This window comes from Macaca thibetana, chromosome 9 (genome assembly GCF_024542745.1).
Source record: "Macaca thibetana thibetana isolate TM-01 chromosome 9, ASM2454274v1, whole genome shotgun sequence".
Classification (NCBI taxonomy): Eukaryota; Metazoa; Chordata; class Mammalia; order Primates; family Cercopithecidae; genus Macaca; species Macaca thibetana.
Window position 1 is genome coordinate 129,532,591 of NC_065586.1, and position 18,625 is coordinate 129,551,215.

At 50.1% G+C, this 18,625-nt stretch overlaps 3 protein-coding genes across 4 annotated transcripts in view; 1 reads left to right on the forward strand and 2 right to left on the reverse strand.

Moving 5' to 3' along the window:
* The window catches only part of MTG1 (mitochondrial ribosome associated GTPase 1), a 96,195-nt gene extending 86,442 nt beyond the window's left edge, over positions 1–9,753 (forward strand). For both annotated transcript variants that reach the window (XM_050805527.1, XM_050805526.1), the window contains 2 exons: positions 8,750–8,862; positions 9,296–9,753. In XM_050805527.1, the coding sequence (XP_050661484.1) occupies positions 8,750–8,862; positions 9,296–9,435 (253 nt within the window). In that variant the 3' untranslated portion in view covers positions 9,436–9,753. The remainder of the gene's footprint in view (positions 1–8,749; positions 8,863–9,295) is intronic.
* FUOM (fucose mutarotase) overlaps positions 1–18,625 on the reverse strand; it is a 243,837-nt gene that overhangs the window by 53,773 nt on the left and 171,439 nt on the right. The window lies entirely within an intron of this gene.
* Positions 9,932–14,008, reverse strand: SPRN (shadow of prion protein). The gene is made up of 2 exons (XM_050805541.1): positions 13,743–14,008; positions 9,932–12,933 (listed from the first exon to the last, which is right to left on the reverse strand). Exons 1-2 carry the CDS (start codon positions 13,952–13,954, stop codon positions 12,462–12,464), a joined length of 684 nt encoding a protein of 227 aa, XP_050661498.1. The 5' UTR covers positions 13,955–14,008; the 3' UTR covers positions 9,932–12,461.

Genomic DNA, 18,625 nt, shown 5'->3' on the forward strand with positions numbered 1-18,625 from the left:
AACCATCCTTGCAACCTTGGGACACATCCCACTTGATGGTGGTGAATGATCTTTTTAATGTGTTGTTGAATTTGGGTTGCTAGTCATTTGTTGAGGATTTTTGCATCTGTGTTCATCAGGGATGTTGGCCTGTCATTTTTTTTTTCTGCTGTGTCCCCGTCTGTTTTTGTAGCAGGATAATGCCATGTACAATGACTTTGGGGTTCCCCCCTTCAGTTTTTTTGCATAGTTTGAGTACAGTTGATACTAGTTCTTCCTTAACTGTTGGAAGTTCAGCAGTGAAGCTATCAGGACCTGGGATTTTCTTTGATGAAAGACTTTTTATTACTGCTTTGATCTTGTTACTTATTGGTCTGTTCAGGTGTTTTCCATTTCTTCATGGCTCAGTCTTGCAGGGTGTTTGCACCCAGGAATTTGTACGTTTCTCCTGGTTTTCCAGTTTGTTGCGGTATAGTCGTTCGTAGTGGTTCCTAACGATCCTTTGTATTTCTGTGGTATTGGTTGTAATGTCCCTTTTGTTTTCTGATTTTATTTTGATCTTCTCTTTTTTAAATTTGAGCTAAATGTTTGTGAATTTTTATTTATTTATTTATTTATTTATTTATTTATTTTTTGAGATGGAGTCTCGCACTGTCGCCTGTTGGGGAGTGCAGTGGCATGATCTCGGCTCGCTGCAACCTCCACCTCCCAGCTTCAAGTGATTCTCCTCAGCCTCCCAAGCAGCTGGGATTACAGGCGCCCGCCACCACGTCCGGCTGATTTTTTGTATTTTGAGTAGAGATGGGGTTTCACTGTGTTGGTCAGGCTGGTCTCAAACTCCTGACCTAGTGATCCGCCCGCCTCGGCCTCCCAAAGTGCTGGGATTACAGGAGTGAGCCACCGTGCCTGCCTTGTCTATGTTTTTGAAATAATTTTTTGTTTTATTGATCTTTGGTATTTTTTTTAGTCTCAATTTAATTTACTTCTGCTCTGATCTCCTGATCTCTATTATTTGTTTTCTTTTACTAATTTTGGATTTGGTTTGCTCTCACTTTTCTGGTACCTTGAGGTTCATGGTTGGGTTATTTGAAGTCTTCTGCTTTTTTTACTGTGTTTGTTGCTATAAACTTCTGTCTTAGCAACGCTTTTGCTGTATCCCATAGACTTTGATATACTGTGTTTCCATTTCCGTTTGTTTCAAGAAATTTAAAATTTTTCTTATTATTAACCCATTGATCATTCAGGAGCCTGTTGTTTAATTTCCATGTGTTTGTGTAGTTTTTGAGGTTCCTCTTACTGCTTTCTGGTTGTATTTCCTTGTAGTCAGAAAAGATAGTATGATTTCAACTTGTTTGAATCTGTTGAAACTTGTTCTATGGCCTAACATATGTTCTCTTCTGGAGAATGTTCCGTTTGCTGATGAGAAGAATGGGTGTCCTGCAGCAGCTGGGTGAAATGTTCCATAAATGTCAGTTAGAGCTGCTTGACCTAGCGTGTGGTTTCACTCCAGTGTTTCCGTTGATTTCTGGCTGGAAACACCCTACAGAGCGGGGGTGTTGAAGCCCCTACTGTTACTGTGTTGCAGTCCGCCTCTCACTTTCAGTCTCTCAGTGTTTGCTTTATGTGTCTGGGTGCTCTGGTGTTGGATGCATAGATATTTATAATTGTTATATCTTCTTGCTGAATTGACCCCTTTATCATCATATAGTGATTTTCTCTGTGTCTTTTTACAGTCTGACCTGTAAGTCTATTTTCTGTAAGTATAGCTGCTCCTGCTGTTTTTACAGTCTTTGACTTTTAGTCTGTTTTGTCATCTATAAGTACAGCTATTCTTGCTCTTTTCTTTTTGGTTTCCATTTATGTTTTTCCACCCTTTGACTTTCAGTCTGTGTGTGTCTTTATAGGTAAAGTTGGTTTCTTATAGGTAGCAAAAGTTTGATCTTGTTTTTTAATCCATTTAGCCACTCTGTGTTTTTTGCTTGTTTTTGAGACAGGGTCTCACTCTGTTGCCCAGGCTGGTGTGCAGTGGTGTGATCATAGCTCACTGTAGTCTTGAACTCCTGGGCTCAAGCAGTCTTCTCACCCCAGCCTCCTGATAGTTAGGACTACAGGCATGTGCCACCACACCTGGGTATTTTATTTATTTATTTATTTATTTATTTATTTATTTGTAGAGGCGAGGTTTTGCTATGTTGCCCAGGCTGGTCTTCAACTCTTGGCCTCAAGTGATCCTTCCACCTTGGCCTCCCAAAGTGCTGGGATTACAAACATGAGCCACTGTGCCTGGCCCACTGTTACGTCTTTTAGTTGGAGAATTTAGTACATTGGCTTTCAATATTATGGATAAAGACTTAATATTGCCATTTTGTTGCTTGTTTTCTGATTGTAACTCCTCTCTTCCTTACTGTCTTCCTTTGCATGTGGTCAAGAGATTTTCTCTGTTGGTATGTTTTAATTTGTTGCTTTGTATTTTTAGTGTATATATTACATGTAGTGTACCATCAGATGGCTTACAAAAAGCATTTTATATTTATAACAAATTATCTCTGTGACTGTACCCTAGGTACTCAGCAGGCTGAGATAGGAGGATTGCTTAAGCCCGGGAGTTTGAGGCTGCAGTGAGCTGTGATCATGCCATCACACTCCAGCCTGGGTGACACAGTGAGACCCCTCTTAAAAAATTATTTTAAACACATGACGCCTTATCTTTGATCACAGAGGAAAGTATAGAAACAAAAAACTAAAAAATTCTGTACTTTAGCTGCATCTTTCCCCCAAATTTTCATTTGTTATTTCGATTTATTTGTTTTTATATTGGCTATCTCTTTACAGGTTGCTGTAGTTATGATTTTTGGTACATTTTTCTTTTAGTCTTCATACTAGAGATGTGAATGAATGCACACCACATTCACAGTATTATTCTGAGTCTGTGTATTTACTTTTCCCAGTGGGTTTTATGCTTCACATGTTTTCCTTTTGTACATTAGTGTCTTTTTCTTTCAGATTGAAGAACTTTTTTTTAGCATTTCTTGTAAGTTGGGTCTGATGAATTCCCTCAGCTTTACTCTTTCATGTTTGAAAGTGTGTCCTGAGTTGACAGTTGCATTTTTTTTTACCTTTAGCACTTTGAATATATCATCCCACTGCCTCCTGGCCTATATGGGTTTCCTAGTGAAGTCTGTTGCCAGATACATTGGAGCTCCTTTATAAATATATTTGCTGCTTTTCTCTTACTACTTGTAGGATTCTTTCTTCATCCTTGACTTTTGAGAATTTGATTATTATATTCTGTAGGGTAGTTTTATTTGGATTAAATCTGTTTGGTGATCTCTGACCTCCCTGTACCTGGACATTTATGTCTTTCTGAAGGTTTGAAAATTTTTCTGTAATTATTTCTTTGAATAAACTTTCTGCCTCTTCCTCTTGCTCAGTTCCTTCTTGAACCCCAGTAATTCTTAGGTTTGCTCTTCTGAGGCAGTTTTCTGTATTTTGCACGTGTTCTTCATTCCTTTTAATTCTTTTTTCTCTTTTGTGTTCCCTCTTCTGTATATTTTCAAATAGCCAGTCCTCAGGCTCACTGATTGTTTCCTCTGCTTGATTCATTCTGCTGTTGAGAGCCTGTAATGCGGTTTTCAGATCAACAAATGTATTTTTTAGTTCCAGGATTTCTGTTTGATTTTTTTTTTTAATTTCAATCTCTGTTAAATTTGTCTGACAAATTTGTGAATTGTTTTTCTATGTCAGAGTTTGCTGAGTTTTTTTTTTAACTTTTATCTTGAATTCTTGATTTGAGCACTTGACATGTTGCCATCTCATTAAGGTTGGTCATTGGCTCTTTGCTTTGTCTGTTTGAGAAGGTCACGGTTTTCCATTCGCTGTTGTTTCTTGTGCACATATGTCTGTGGTTTTGCATTCAAGGATTTGTTATCTAGGCTTTCCTGTCTGGCTTGTTTTGTTTTTTCTTGGATGTTTGCTTAGAGGTTCTTTGCAGCTTACTGTCTGCCTGGAGTTTTTTCACTTCTCTGGTCTCATCCTCAGATTTGAGTTCTGGAATATTGCTGGTGATATTCTTGGTGCTGGATGTTTGGTTTTGGTTTTGAGAGGGTGAGTGGAGCCAGATTGCTTCTACTTCTCTATTTGGTGATGTCATTCCCTCTATTAACTCTTTTAATATTTTTGATGCTATTGTAAATGGTATTGTTTTTATATTCACTTTTGATTTTTCATTGCTAGTATATAGAAGTAGAATTGAGTTTTGTATATTGATCTCGTATCTTGTAACCCTGCTAAACTCATTTATTCATTCTAGTAGCTCTTTGTAGATTCCAATAGATTTTTTACCTAGACAATTACGTCATTTGCAAATAAAGATCATCTTACTTTTTCTTTTCCAGTCCAGATGCCATATTTTGTTTTCTTGCTTTATTGCACTGGCCACAGTCTTCAATACAATTGGCAGGTTTTTTTAGTGCTTGAGATGTGGTACATCTTTTTTTTTTTTTGTTCCTGATCTAAGGTAGGAAGCTTTTACTCTCTTACCATTAAGCGCAATATTAGGCATGGGTGTTTCTTAGATGCCCTTTTTCAAGTGGAAGAGAACTGTCTGGCTAGAGGCTTATTAATTTTATTTATTTTTCCAAAGAATCAGCTTTTGGTTTCATTGACTTTCTGTTGTCTTTGTTTTTATGTCATTATTTCTGTTCGATATTTATTTTTTTATTTCTACTTTGCTGACTTTATGTTTGTACTACCAATTATTGTGAGGGGGGTATTGAAATTTCCCACTATAACTGGATTTCTCTATTCTTGTTGTTCAATCACTTTTGGCTTCGTGTATTTTGAAGCTCTGCTGTTAGGTACAGAAATGCTCAGGAGATTGTTACATCCTCTTGATGATTTGATGCCTTTATCATTATCAAATGATTTTTTTTATCCTTCAGAATATTCTCTGCTCTGAAATCTATCTTGTCTGATATTAATATAGCCATTCCAGTTTGTTTTCTTTTGTTTTTTTGAGACGGAGTCTCACTGTGTTGCTCAGGCTGGAGTGCAGAGGTACAATCTTGGCTCACTGCAACCTCCGCCTCCTGGGTTCAAGTAATTTTCATGCCTCAGCCTCCCTAGTAGCTAGGATGACAGGCATGCGCCATCATGCCTGGCTAATTTTTGTATTTGTAGTAGAGAGGGGGTGTTGCCATGTTGGCCAGGCTGGTCTTGAACTCCTGGCCTCATGTGATCCGCCTGCCTCGGCCCCCAGACTGCAGGGATTACAGGCGTGACGTGATCCGCCTGCCTCGGCCCCCAGACTGCAGGGATTACAGGTGGGAGCCTCTGCGTCTGGCCCATTCCAGCTTATTTTGATTAACAGTAACATGGTGTATCTTTTTCTGTCCTTTTATTTTTAGCATATTTGTGTCTTCATATTTAAAACATGTTTCTTATAGTCTGCTTCTTTGTATTGTTGGATTTTGCTTCTTACCCAGTCTGACAGTCTCTGCCTTTTAGGTATTTAGGCTATTTACATTTAATCACTTAATGTGATTATTTATGGATTTAAATTTATTATTTTGCTATTTGTTTTCCATTTGTCTCAATTTTTTTTTTTTTTTTTTTTTGAGACAGAGTTTTGCTCGTCACCCAGGCTGCAGTGCAGTGGTGCGATCTCGGCTCACTGCAACCTCTACCCCTCGGGTTCAAGTGATTCTCCTGCCTCAGTCTCCTGAGTAGCTGGGGTTACAGGCACGCGCCACCACGCCCAGCTAATTGTTTTTGTATTTTTAGTAGAGATGGCATTTCACCATGTTGGCCAGGCTGGTCTTGAACTCCGGACCTCAGGTGATCCACCCACCTCCCAAAGTGCTGGGATTTCAGGTGTGAGCCACCATGCCCGGCCTATTTGTCTCAATTTTTGTTTTCTTTTGTCTTCTCTCTTGCCTTTTTAGGATTGGATATTTTAAAATGATTCTACTGTATCTTATTTGTTAGCTTATTGTCTACAACTTTTGGGAGACGTTGCTTTAGGGTGTATAGTATGTCTTTAAGTGATTTTCTATTTTTCTTATCCTGATCCTTGTGCCATCATCATGATGATATATTTTACCTTTACATATTTTATAACCTCCAGATATATGTTTTTTCCTTCATACAATTATCTTTTAAAGAAATATAAAATCCCAGAAAAAAAGTTTTATATATTTTCCCATCAGTTTACCATCCACACCTTCTAATTTCTTTGTGTAGGTCCAGGTTTCCTTCTGGTGTGATTTTACTTCCGTCTGAAGGATTTCCTTTAATATGTATCGTAAGGCAGGTTTGCTGGTGGTGAATTCTTTCAGCTTTTGGTTGTCTGAAGGTGTCTGTTTCACCTTTGTTTTGCAAGATATTTTCTCTATGTATAGAATTCCAGATTGACGGGGTTTTTTAGTGCTTGACAGGGGGTGGTCTCCCTTCATCACTCGCGTGGTGTCTGATGAGCTGTCTGCTGTCGTGTTTGTTCCTCTGCTGCCTCCAGGATTTTCTCTCTTAGTGCTTTTGAGCAACTTGATTACGATGGACCTTGGTATGGTTTTCTACCTTCTGCTTGTAGTTGTAGTTCATTGAGATTTTTGGATCTGGGGCTTTGTAGTTTTCATGAAATTTGGATCATTTTGAACCTTTATATCTGCAGACTTTTGTTCTGTCCCTCTCTTCTCCTCAGGACCTCAGGCACGCAGGTACCAGGCTGCTTGGCCTCGTCCCACCGCGGCTCAGTAAAGCTTTGTGCCTGTTTTGCGGTTTCTGTTGCTGTGTCTTCGGGTTCACTCATCTTTTCTTCTGCAATGTCTAATCTGCTGTTCATCCCACTCAGTGGTTTTCATAGTTTTCACTTCTGCAAGTTCAGTTTGGATTGTTTTAAAAAATATCTTCCGTGTTTCAGCTTAGATTTAATGTCTTGTCTGCTAATTCTAACATTGGGTCAGTTTGAGTTGACTGATTTTTCTTCTCATTAAGGGGTCTGTTTTTCTCCTTTGTAGGCCTGGCAATTTTTGGATTTTATATATATATATATAAAATATATATTAATATTTTGGATAATATATATATATATGTATTTTTTTTCTTTTTTTGAGATGGCATCTCACTCTGTCGCCCAGGCTGCAGTGCAGTGGTAGGATCTCAGCCCACTGCAGCCTCCGCCTCCTGGGTTCAAGTGATTCTCCTGCCTTAGCCTCCCAAGTAGCTGGGATTATACGCGTGTGCCACCACACCTGGCTAATTTTTGTATTTTTAGTAGAGACAGGGTTTCACCATGTTGGTGAACAGGCTGGTCTCAAACTCCTGACCTCAAGTTATCCGTCCACCTTGGCCTCCCAGAGTGCTGGGATTACAGGCGTGAGCCACCGTGCCTGGCTGGACGCCATGTATTTTGAGTTTCACCTTGTGAGGTGATGGATGTCTGCATTCCTGTAAAAATTCTTGAGCTTTGTTCTGGGATAGCTCGGTTATTTGGAAACAGTCCTGTGCTTGCAGGAGTTCTCACCCATTGGCAGGTCTCGGGAGTGGGCAGGGGTCTTCTCCAGGCTTGCTTCTCTCTCCTGGGACAGCTTTTTTGGAGCACCAGGGGCCCTTGAGGCTGCTGATTGAGAGCTCACGCTTGCTGCTTCCCAGAAGTGAGATTTAGAACCGTGTTACTCAGGGTGCTGATGCCCCCGTGGGCTCTGAGCTCACCCAGAAGTGAGACTTACAACCGTGTTACTCGGGGTGCCGACGCCCCCGTGGGCTCTGAGCTCACCCAGAAGTGAGACTTAGAACCGTGTTACTTGGGGTGCCGACGCCCCCATGGGCTCTGAGCTCACCCAGAAGTGAGATTTAGAACCCGTGTTACTCGGGGTGCCGACGCCCCCGTGGGCTCTGAGCTCATGTCTTGCTTTGCTGGGCCTTGTGGTGAGTCCTGTGTTACCGGGTCATGCTGTGACCAAGTCCGAGGGCTCCAGCCTCCTCAAGGTTGAGCCTGTCCTCGTGGGAGCCATGAGACAGGCTGCCCTCACCCCTGGCTGTCAGGAAGGTTGGGAAAGTGTTGGGTCTGGGTTAGTTGGGCTCCTGAGGCTTAGGGTGGTGTCTGTCCCTGTGAGTTGCTGCTCTGTGCTGGCCTTTCCCTCCAGGCCTCTCTGCCCAGAGTCTGCACTGTGAGGAGTCTGAGTGCCCGTGAGAACCACTGGGTGGCGCTCAGCAGTGGTGGGTGCCTAGTCAGCCCGTGCTGGTCCGTGTGCTAGGAAACACCGCTCAAACACCCAGCCGGGGGGAGAGGATGCAGGCGTACTGGCTGCCTGGAAGTCACCGAGTGCCATCCTTAGCAGCAAACAGTGTGTTTGCAGATGGTCTGCTGTGCTACTCTTTTAGTTTCCAGGACCTGGGCCTGCACAGAGGCCTGCCTGTCCCTGCCCCCGGATAGGGTGGATGAAGCCTGTGCATGTGAACAGCTGGTATTCCTCCCATTGCAGCAAGAGCTCCAGTGGTGGGAGCCACCCTCCATGCTGCTGGCCATGGCCACACAGGACAAAGCTCAGGGATGGTTCTTAGACAGTGGCTCTCCCCCGGGGCTCAGCACCAGTCACCTCCAGTGCCATCTTCGTCATCCACAGCACTGCAGTCACTGTCACCCACAGGAGTTGCCTAGCCATGGCCTTTGTGGCATTCAGGAGGAAGGGCCCAGCCTGGCTGGCTGTGCACCTGGCTGTCTGCGTGGTGTCAGTGCTGGGCCCCCTGGTGCTGACCTGCAGCCTGTGTGCAGGTACGTGCAGCACTACGGCCTGGGCAGTGCCTGTGACAGCATAGAGCGTGTGCTGAAGAGTGTGGCTGTGAAGCTGGGGAAGACACAGAAGGTGAAGGTGCTCACGGGCACGGGTGAGTGAGGTTGCTGATGCGGGCACTGGAGCCTCACCCCATCACCCAGGGGGACCCCGGCCGTCGCCAGAGGAGGCAGGGAGGAGAGGAACGTCTGAAGGAGCATGCGGGCGGGTCTTCTGGGACTGGGTTTCAGGGCAGGGGAGCTACAGAAAGTTCTGGAGAGGAAGGGCTCGTAGTCCAGGCTTCCGAGGGTCCATCAGCCCTGCCGCTTGATGGGCAGTGCTAGGTGGACACCTGCAGGCCTCATGTACCTGGCCTTGGAGGCTCCAGGCAGCGCAGCTCCAGCTGGTTTCTTTCTGAGTGTGATCCTGTTCCCTGGGCTTCCCTGATGCCACCCTAGAGTCTCTTAGGGCTGGTCCCTCAGGTGGGTAAGGGCTGGGCCCGTGCTGCTATGAAGGCTCCTTCCTCACTGATCCCTCCCATCCCCCAGGTGACGTGAACGTTGTTCAGCCTGACTATCCTGCGGCAGCCCGTGACTTCCTCCATACCTTCCGCCGCGGGCTGCTGGGCCCCGTGATGCTGGACCTCGACATCCTGCGTGGCCACCCCCCAGCCGAGACTGTGCCCTGAACTTGTCCGGGTGGGGAGGGCCACGAGTGGCCTCCCAGACCTCCTCACCTGGGTGGTTGAGGCTCAAGACAGCTCACCTGGTCCAGGAGCTCCACGCTGGCCACTAGGGTGCTGTGCTCTCTGGTGCCCCCACGGCCCGGCTAGCTCCAGGGGCCCCAGTTCCAGGGGCCAAGCAGGTGGGAGTGGACAACAGGCTTCCCAGGTGACGTCCCTGAGCAGCTCCGCATGCTTGGTTCTCCCGGAGCTTCCTGCTCAGGCCTCTTGAGAAATGGATGCTGTCTCAGAAGGAGTTAAAGCTATAACCTGTAACCTTTAAAATCTCCAATTAAAGGGCCTGTTTCTTACTGGCCTGTGAGGTGTACCGTAGTGCCTTGGGCCTGTGTATTAGAGCCGCTCTCACCAGTGGAACCTAAGAAAGGAGCAGGTTGGCAACCAGGGCTTGGTTGGGGGCTTTCGGTCCAATGTCCTGCAGTCCCACAGCAAGTAAGAGGCTGGCTGCCGGCAGAGAGGTTTATTTCACACTCACAGGCGCACGCAGACACAACAAGACTCCCAGCAGCAGAGCCCAAGCACTGGCTTCACCCCTCTGTGCCCTGGGGCATGTTCCAGGGCAGAGTTGAGGGGGGCGCCCTGCACATGGCTTCGCTGTGCACAGACGGGAAGGCCGCCCGTTACAGGCAGTGGAGACCCCCTGGCCGCTGAGCACCTTCTAGCTCACGGGTAGTGGGTTTCTGTATTAGTGGGGCTGAGAGGTGTGGGGGCCCCTCCAGCCCCATTATCAGTGCACCTGAAGGTCCACAGCCTGTGTCCTAGAAGAGGGAAGAGGAAGGAAGGTGAGTGGGGCTGGGGATATGGACTGAAGTGCTGCGGGGCCTGGGGCCGGGGACATCCTGTGCAGAAGCTCCGGCCGATTTCCGGTGGTGGCCTGGCCTTCCCACAGCAGCCTCCACCACGGCCCTGGTGCTCAGCGGCCCCTCCTTGCTGGCTGGCTGCCTCTGCTGCCCCGTACCCCACACACTCAGCCTGAAGTTAGCCCCCGCGTGCCACCTGCATCCTGCCATAACCCTGCCCGCCTGGGCCGGAAGTGTTCAGATTGGCTGTGTCAGAGGCTAATGTACTGAATACGCAGATCACGATGTGTCCATCACATCTGGAACACTCCACCAGCTTGCAGTGCTGTGGTGTGTGAGGGTCTGGTGCAGCTCAGCCCATCTTCTAGGTGGGCATCTGCGAAGTCGAGGGGGCTCCGCTGGGTCTCCCTGCTTTGAGGAGACTCAGACCACTCCCTGCCTCCTGGGGAAATGGCAGATCTGGGGCAGGGCCTGGCCTTGGCCTGCTGGTCTTGGTGGCACTGAGCTTGGTCTGGAAGGGGTGGGGGAGCGTCTGGGCTCACTGGGCCGGGGCATTGCTGGCAGTGTGGATGGGAGGCTGCAGGGTGCTGCCTCCTGTGGCTTAGTGCCCCGGAGCTAGAGAGCAGTGCTTGGTTGAGTCCTGCCAACAGCTTCCAGATCCTCACCCTGGCCAGCACCCAGGCCAGCTGGGGAAGGCAGAGGCTGGCAGGGCCCATGGGGGGTGCTGGTCTCAACTTTGGTGTCCACTGAGTCCAGAGGCTTCGGCCCGGGAGGGATGCAGCCTGGCAGCGACGAGGCTCTCACCAGGGCCTGGAGAGGGTGAGATCCTAAGGCCACGGGGGGCCAGGGAGAACCCATCCTACCTCGGATGAGTCGGGTGACCGGAGAGCTAGAGAACGTGGTAGACCCAAGACCCCTCAGTGCTGAGCCTATGGAGGATGCCCCAGGCTGGCAGGGCTGGGGAGCAGAGGGCCGGTCTTAAGACAGGTGTGTCCAGTGCTGGTGGCAAGTCCTTGTGGCTGCCCGGTGCCACTCCGTGTGTCTCCTGTCCTTGGGTGGTCAGAGCTCTTGGAGATGTTGGGGGCTCAACCTCTTGCATGGGTGTCCTGCTGGGCACCGGGGCCCGCCACTGGCCCCTGCTTGCTCCGTGGTCTGAGTTAGCTCCTGATCCACTGAGCAGGCCGTCAGCTGCCGATCTACCACGCCTCGATACCCAGGCCCTGTTCCCAGGCCTGGAACAGCTGCTTCCGAGGAAGGGGCTGCCTGCAGGGAAATCCGCGTGCTGTGCAGCCTGAGCTGTGCCCAGGGAGGGCTCTTCAGTGGGATTGGCAGTTGCCGTGCCCTGAGTACAGGCAGAACTGTGTGATGCCTGAATGTGAACCTAAAGTTCAGAAGATTTGGAAAGCTCTGGAATGTGTTGGGTTTTTTCCCCCTAAATGGGTCCTAAGGAGGGTAAAGTGACATGTTTCAAGTTGTTGGAGCAAAGTGGGTCTCTGACGGATCTTGGCCTTAGGGTGTGGGGCACAAGGCCTGGCAGCCCTTCCAGGGCAGGGTGTGTTTTCCCACCAGCTGCAGAGCCAGGATGGACGTTCCTCGGAGGGACAGTCCTGCTTGGGAATGTTCCTGGGCTGTGAGATCCACTCATCTCTTCTGGGCAGGTGGTTAGCACCTATCGTTTTCCCCTCACTTCCCCCCAAATCCTTAAGTCCTTTGGTCCATTTCATTGCTGCTTTTGGGAAGGGCCAGATTCCTCAGGGCCTCAGTGGCAGAACCAGCCTGAGGTCGCCTCCCTGCCCATGCGTCACCACAGCCCCAGGGCAGGTGAGGGGAGCCGGGGTGGCTTGGGTTCCTGGCCTTGGCACCTCCCTTTGGGCGGCTCTGGAGCGTGGCTGGGCGGTTGGTACAGGAGCCACAGGCCGCTGCCTTTCTGACTGGGGGGACCCTAACATCCTGGAGCGGGTTGGGGCAGGATCCATGGTCCCCTCGAGGTGGGAGGTGGGAGGCTGAGGCGGCGTGGGCAGGACACTGGATGGCGGGTTCACAGGGACAGCCTGCAGCTCTTGCCCCAGCTGGGGCCCAAGACCGTGGGCAAGGGAGGAAGGGGGAGCCCAGGCCGGGGGATCCTGGGGACGGCACGGGCCGGGGGCCAGATGTAGTCCCCGAGCCCAGCCAGGCCTAGGGCCACAGCAACCCCAGGGCGCCAAGGGCGCCGCCCAGCACGAGACAGAGACTAGGGCTGCGCGTGGGTCCAGCGCCTGAAGTCCACGCCCGGTAGCTGTAGATGCCGGGGCCGGTCCCGTTGCCTCCGGGCACCCCGTCCTCGTTGTCCTCCAGGCCGCGCTCCCCGGGTCCCGCGGCCCTTCTCCAGCCCGAGCCCGCTGCCAGGCCCGCGGCTGCTCCCGCCGCCGCCCCAGCCGCCGCCCCTGCAGCAGCCACGCGCAGGGAGGAGCCAGGGGCACCGTAGCGCGGCGCCGGCCTCACGCGCACCCTCGAGGTCCCGCGCGCGCCCCCGCGAACCCCTCCCCGGGCACTGCCCCGCGCCCCTCCGCGGCCACCCTTGGCTGCGCCGCTGTCGCAGAGGAAGGCGGCCGCCAGTAGCAGAGCCCAGCACGTTGCGGGTGCCCAGTTCATCTTGGTGGAGCCAAACCTGCGGGAAGAGCGGGAAAGGGCCCTCAGTTTCCATGGAGATCGGGCCCCCAGGGGCGGAGGGCTCAGGGCTGGAGAGCAGAGGGACCCTCGGCTTTTGTGGGATCAGGGTGCCCCAGCATCTTGGAGGCCCACGCAGGCCTGGGGGGCGCGGTTTAACCTCTAGCATCAGGGACTTAGGCCTGGGGGAGGCGCTGGGAAGTGGCGGGTGGGGCAGGAGGGTTCTGCACCTGAAGGTTGTGCACCTGAATTGGGGGCGTTGAAGCGGGGCAGGAGCGCCGCGGTGGGAGCGTCCAGGCCTCGGGGGGCGTCCAGGTCCGGGGGGTATGGGGCAGGCCTGGGGGAGGGCCGCCATGCTCCTGGGCTCTGCACGCGTTGCTGGGTGCGAGGTGGGGGGAAGCATGGGGGCAGGGGTGTTGTGTTTGGAGGATGCGGTAGCGGGGACCAAGTGCTGGCTCAGATAAGGGTCTGGAGCGGGGACGGGCCGTGCCTAGGCCTGGCGCCCACCTTTGGGGCCAGAGCCTGGGTGCGGGCCTTGCAGGTGCTGCGGCTGTCAAGCGGCTGCTGACACCGTGCGGACCCCGCCCCAGCAGGCCCGTACCCCAGGGACGGTCCCTCCCGCGCACTCCCAGCGCTCCATGCCGTCCCCGGTTGCCTAATTCAGCACCTGGCGGGGGACAGGATGGGGTCGAGTAGCGGGGTCGCCTTCGGACGTGGCTATCCGGGCGACAGCTGCATCCCCTGCCTGCGCCGCCCCTCGCTCCCCGGCTCTGTACCCGCCCCGGCCTCCCGGCCTTACCCGCCACGGACCTCGGTTGGAACCGCGCGCCGGAGTATCCGCCCAGGGGCCGCAGCCAAGCGGGAAGGAGCGGGCGGGCGGCGGCGCAGACCCTCAGCCGGAGCGCGGAGCCGAGGCGCCTGGGTTTTGCGCGAGGCCTCCGCCCTGGGATTGGGGCGGGCAGTCGCGGAGGCGCATCCCCGGTGAGCCGGTGGGAGGGGAAAAGGACGTCCCCATTCCCCATCCTCGCGGCCTCCCGTCCTCCGTCACCAGCCCCCTCCGTCTCCTGTATCACAAGGTCCCTTCCCCGCGATCCCCCGCGACCCCCGCACCCGGCCCCGTTCCACCCGCCCCGCTTCCTCCCCCTCCACACCCTGGTCCCCACCTGGGCCCATCCGCCTGTGAGTCCCGGTGCCCGGGGATGAGGGCCGAGGTCCTGAGAGGAGAGGGTCCCTGTGCCGGCCCCACGGAGGCCCGAGCCCCCCCCGCGGTCCCTACCCCGGCAGGTGCGGCTTCTCCCCTTGTTGTCAGCTGCGGGGCCGGGCAGGGACCTCCTCAACCTCGGACCTTGTTTCGGGGAGGATGGGGTCGACTCTCGCGATCCCCAAAGGCCTGCCCCGGCCCCTCCTGGGCCAGCTGCCTCCCTCCTGTGGGTTCTGATGCCACCTGGGCCCACGGCGTCTTCCCAGCCCAGGGCGGCCGCGCCTCCGGTGAGTTTCAACTGAGCCTGGCTCCGGGTGCAGCGCCCGCGTGGGACCTCTGCTGTCCCGTGTAGGGTTGCCCTGCAAATATGTGATGAATAAGTAAATAAATGCTTTCTGTCTTCTAACTTGCCGGATATTAGAAGGAAACCAAGCTGTGCTTCTCATTTATAGCTACCGTTAAGGACTGAACAGAAGCTTAGCTTTCTGGGTGAGAGGGACAACAGTGTTTTTAGAACCTCTGGAAAGAACATGTATTTGAAAGTGACTGACAGGTCTTCTGGCCCTAGGGGGCCGCCTGAGCAGGTCCACCCAGCTTCCCTCCAAGACAGAAAATAAATTAACAAGGAGAACAGGAAGGGCCCCGGGAGACTCCAGACCGGACCGGGGGTGCTGCCCATCAGGCAGGACGAGCTTGGAAGGGAGGGGCCGCGGCCATGGGATGTGGAGGTGGAAATGGGGGTCATCATAGATCTGCACACTCTGGTCGAGTCTCCCTTTCCGGTCACACACAGAACAGCCAGCAGTGAGCTGCTTACTCTAAGGAGTCAAGGGGGTTCTTGGGCAACCCCTGGTGCTGGAGCCGGCAGTGGACAGCGCCACAGCCAGACCTCGCTTATTTTTGGCTCATGGGGAAAGTCTGTGACTGTTCCCTCCCCCGGCCCTGGGAGCCGATGTGTGACCACTCAAGACAGTGATGCGGCTCCTCTGGCTGTGGGCGGGAGGGGATGTTTCCCAGCACAGGCCCAGGCTGCCAGCTGAGAGGCTGGGAGGGGCGCCTCACCCCTAGGCTCTGTGTGAGAGGCCAAGTGTGGAGTCTCATGGGGAATCTGCGATGGGAGCCAGCGAGGTGGGGGCAGGACCCAGAGGGGAGAAGGGGTCCTGGGGATGCTGCGGGTCTGGATCCAGGGGCAGGAGCTGAGGTTCTGGAGCGAAACACTGCCTTTCATGGAAGCACGTCTTCCTGTCACCCATTGGCTTCATTGAAGGATGAAAAGTATCAGACATTCAAGGAGAGCTGCATCACATAAAAGAAAGACCAGGCAAAGAAACAGAAAATAAATGGATTGAGAAATTTGAATGACTCAGAGGAAAATTAAAAAAAAACATACTCCAATCCATAGACTCAGACTGGGGACATATATTTATATAATAAGAACAGGAAACTGTGAAGATGGAATAAGACAAAAAAGGCACTTTTAAAATTAAAAAAATTATTGCCAAAAAAAAAAAAAAACCCAGAAGGATGGAATTGTACATTTAAGGAAATCTTTCTGGCAAAAAGGCAGCAAATATGAAAGAAAAGGAGATAGACCCAGGGGATCTGTTTTGGGCTCTAACATCTGACAGTTGTTCCAAGGCTGAGAGCACAGAATGGGAAAGGAAGGGGGAGGCGGTGCTCCAGCTGATTTATGATTCCGGAAGCCTTCTATCTTAAGATGTATAGGATGTATCTTAGGGTGTATAAGAGAAGCACAAGAGAAACATTTAGGCTGTGTTATGTTTTAGTAGAGACATGAAAGTTTTAAATAAAGCAGTAGCAAAATGCATCGAGCGGCGCATCAGAACAAATCACCATGATCAATCAGGTTCAGGGTGGTTTTACATCGTAAGATATGTCAATGTGCTTTACCTATTAGTGGACCAAAGGTGAAAAATACGGTTTTCTACAGAGGAAGACAAAGCATTTGATTTCAATTGACATTCGTTTGTGGTGAAACATGTTGAGAAAACTCGTCATAGAAGTGAAATTTTTTCCTTGACAAAGGCTAATCTCAGAAGACATATGTAGTGGAGAGCTTTTAAATGTATTTTAAAAAATACGAACCAATGAAAAGATTGCCTACTTTCACCACTTCTGTTTAACACAGCATTGGCAGAGCTGCCACCAGGAAGAACACAGCACGTTGAAGGCACGGTGGCTCCTGCAGCTGCAGCCCTGAGGCCTGATTCTACCATAGAAGGCACAGTGGCTCCTGCAGCTGCAGCCCTGAGGCCTGATTCTACCATAGAAGGCACGGTGGCTCCTGCAGCTGCAGCCCTGAGGCCTGATTCTATCACAAGTGCTGCAGCTGGCAGAGGCCACAGGACATAGGCATAGCTGGTGAAACTTGCAACTGAGGGTGCCGGGGGCTCCTGAGAGAGCCTTTGTCCCCCCCTAAGGCGAGGGGCTGTTCAGAACCTGTGTGCTCTTGTCCTTTCCCCCTTTTTCCTGCTGGGAGTGGGACTGGACTGAGGGTGGCTCCTGCCATTGGAAGCCCCCAGGATGCTGGGTCAGCAGCCAGGCGGGTGGAGGGCAGGGTCGTCCCCGGCACACAGGGTGCTGCTCTGCACTGCTGGGTGTCTCACCTCTCGCCCCTGTTTTAAGTAGGTACTCCCTAGACTTGCAGCCAGATGTGTAACTTAGACTTAAAATGGTAGAATTTCTCTACCAGAACAAAAAATAGCTTTAGAAAATATAAGATAAAAAGCCACTGATAGCCTGGCATGATGGCTCATGCCTGTAATCCTAGCACTTTGGGAGGCCAAGTCAGGCAGATCACCTGAGGCCAGGAGTTTGAGACCAGACAGGCCAACATGGTGAAACCTCATCTCTACTAAAAATACAAAAATTAGCCAGTCGTGGTAGCATGTGCCTGTAGTCCCAGCTACATGGGAGGCCAAGGCACGAGAATCACTTGAACCCTGGAGGTGGAGGTTCAGTGAGCTGAGATTGTGCCACTGCTCTCCAGCCTAGGCAGCAGAGAAAGACGACTCCTCTGGAAGAGAGAGAGAGAAAAAAAAAAAAGCCATTCACCACAGTCCACAATGTAAAAGACCTCTATGGAGAACATCAAAAAGTTATTAAAGAATATAAAAGAAAATCTGCATAAATGGAGCATGAACAGGATATTGCAAAGGTGACAGTTCACCACAAATTAAGCCATAAATTTAGTGAAATTGCAATCAAAATCTTGGCATAATTTGTAAAAGGCTCTGTTATAAGCTGAACTGTGTCTCCCTCAAATTCATGCATTGAAGTCCCAACCCCTAGTACCTGCATTTGGAAATAGGACCTTAAAGAGGTGACTAAAGTTAAATGAGGTGAGGTGAGCTTGATGTCCTTAACAAGAGGAGCTTAGGACCCAGACACCAATTGAGGCACAGCCCTGTGAAGACAGGGAGAAGACAGTGTCTACAAGCCAAGAAGAGAGGCTGCAGAAGAAACCAACCCTGCCAAACTGAGAAAACAAATTTCTGTTGTTTAAACCACCCTGTCTGTGGCGCTTTGTTATGGTAGTAACAAAATAGCACAGAACCCAAACGTTTCTAAAGTCTGTATGGAAAAATAAAGGCCTAAAATAGCTATTAATAAAATAATTTTGAAAAAGAAGATCAAAGAAGAGCAAATCACCATGTCATATTCAGACATTGTAGAAAGCCATCGTTATAAAACAACCCAGTCTTGGCAAGGATTAGACAGAGACCAACACGAGAACAAGGATATCATTAAGAAACTTGTGTAGGAACCGGTCCATGTCTACAGAATAAAACAAGATTGAGAATTTTGGTAGAGAATGGGAAACTAAAATGACAAAAAGGAAAGTCTAGAATAAAAAAATACATTTTGAAACACAGAAGATTAGACATGGCTAGAGAGAGAATTAGTAACCTGGAAGATCAGAAAATAATCCAGAAAAAAAAAAAAAGAGCATGCAGAATAGGATGTTAGGAGGCGGAGGGTACACTATAAAAAGGCCTGACGTGCCATGTAATATTAGAACCAATGGAAGAAGAGGAAGAATGAGGTAGAGGTAATATTCAAAGAAGTAATCACCAATAATTTCCAAAAACTGATGAAAGAAATTAAATCATGAATTCTAGAAGCATTAAAAACTCCAAGTGCAATAAATACAAAATGAAGCATACCTAGGTAAGACAGCTGTAAACCAAACAACTTCTAGAAGCAGGGGAAACTCAAGTTACTTGCAAAAGAGTAAAAGTAAGACTGGCAGCTGATGTCTCAACAGAAAGAGGGAGTGGGTGGCAAAGCAGAAATGCAGTTTGTCAAGTCCATGTTCCAGTGTCACAGAGCTGACTGTGAATGGTGGTTAGAGGCTAAGAGGCAGCAGATTAATAATTGGCATGGATAAAAAATAGATACCATGCAAATACTAACTAAAAGGAAGCCAGTGTAGCTATATTAATGCCAAAGTAGACTTTATGACTTAAAA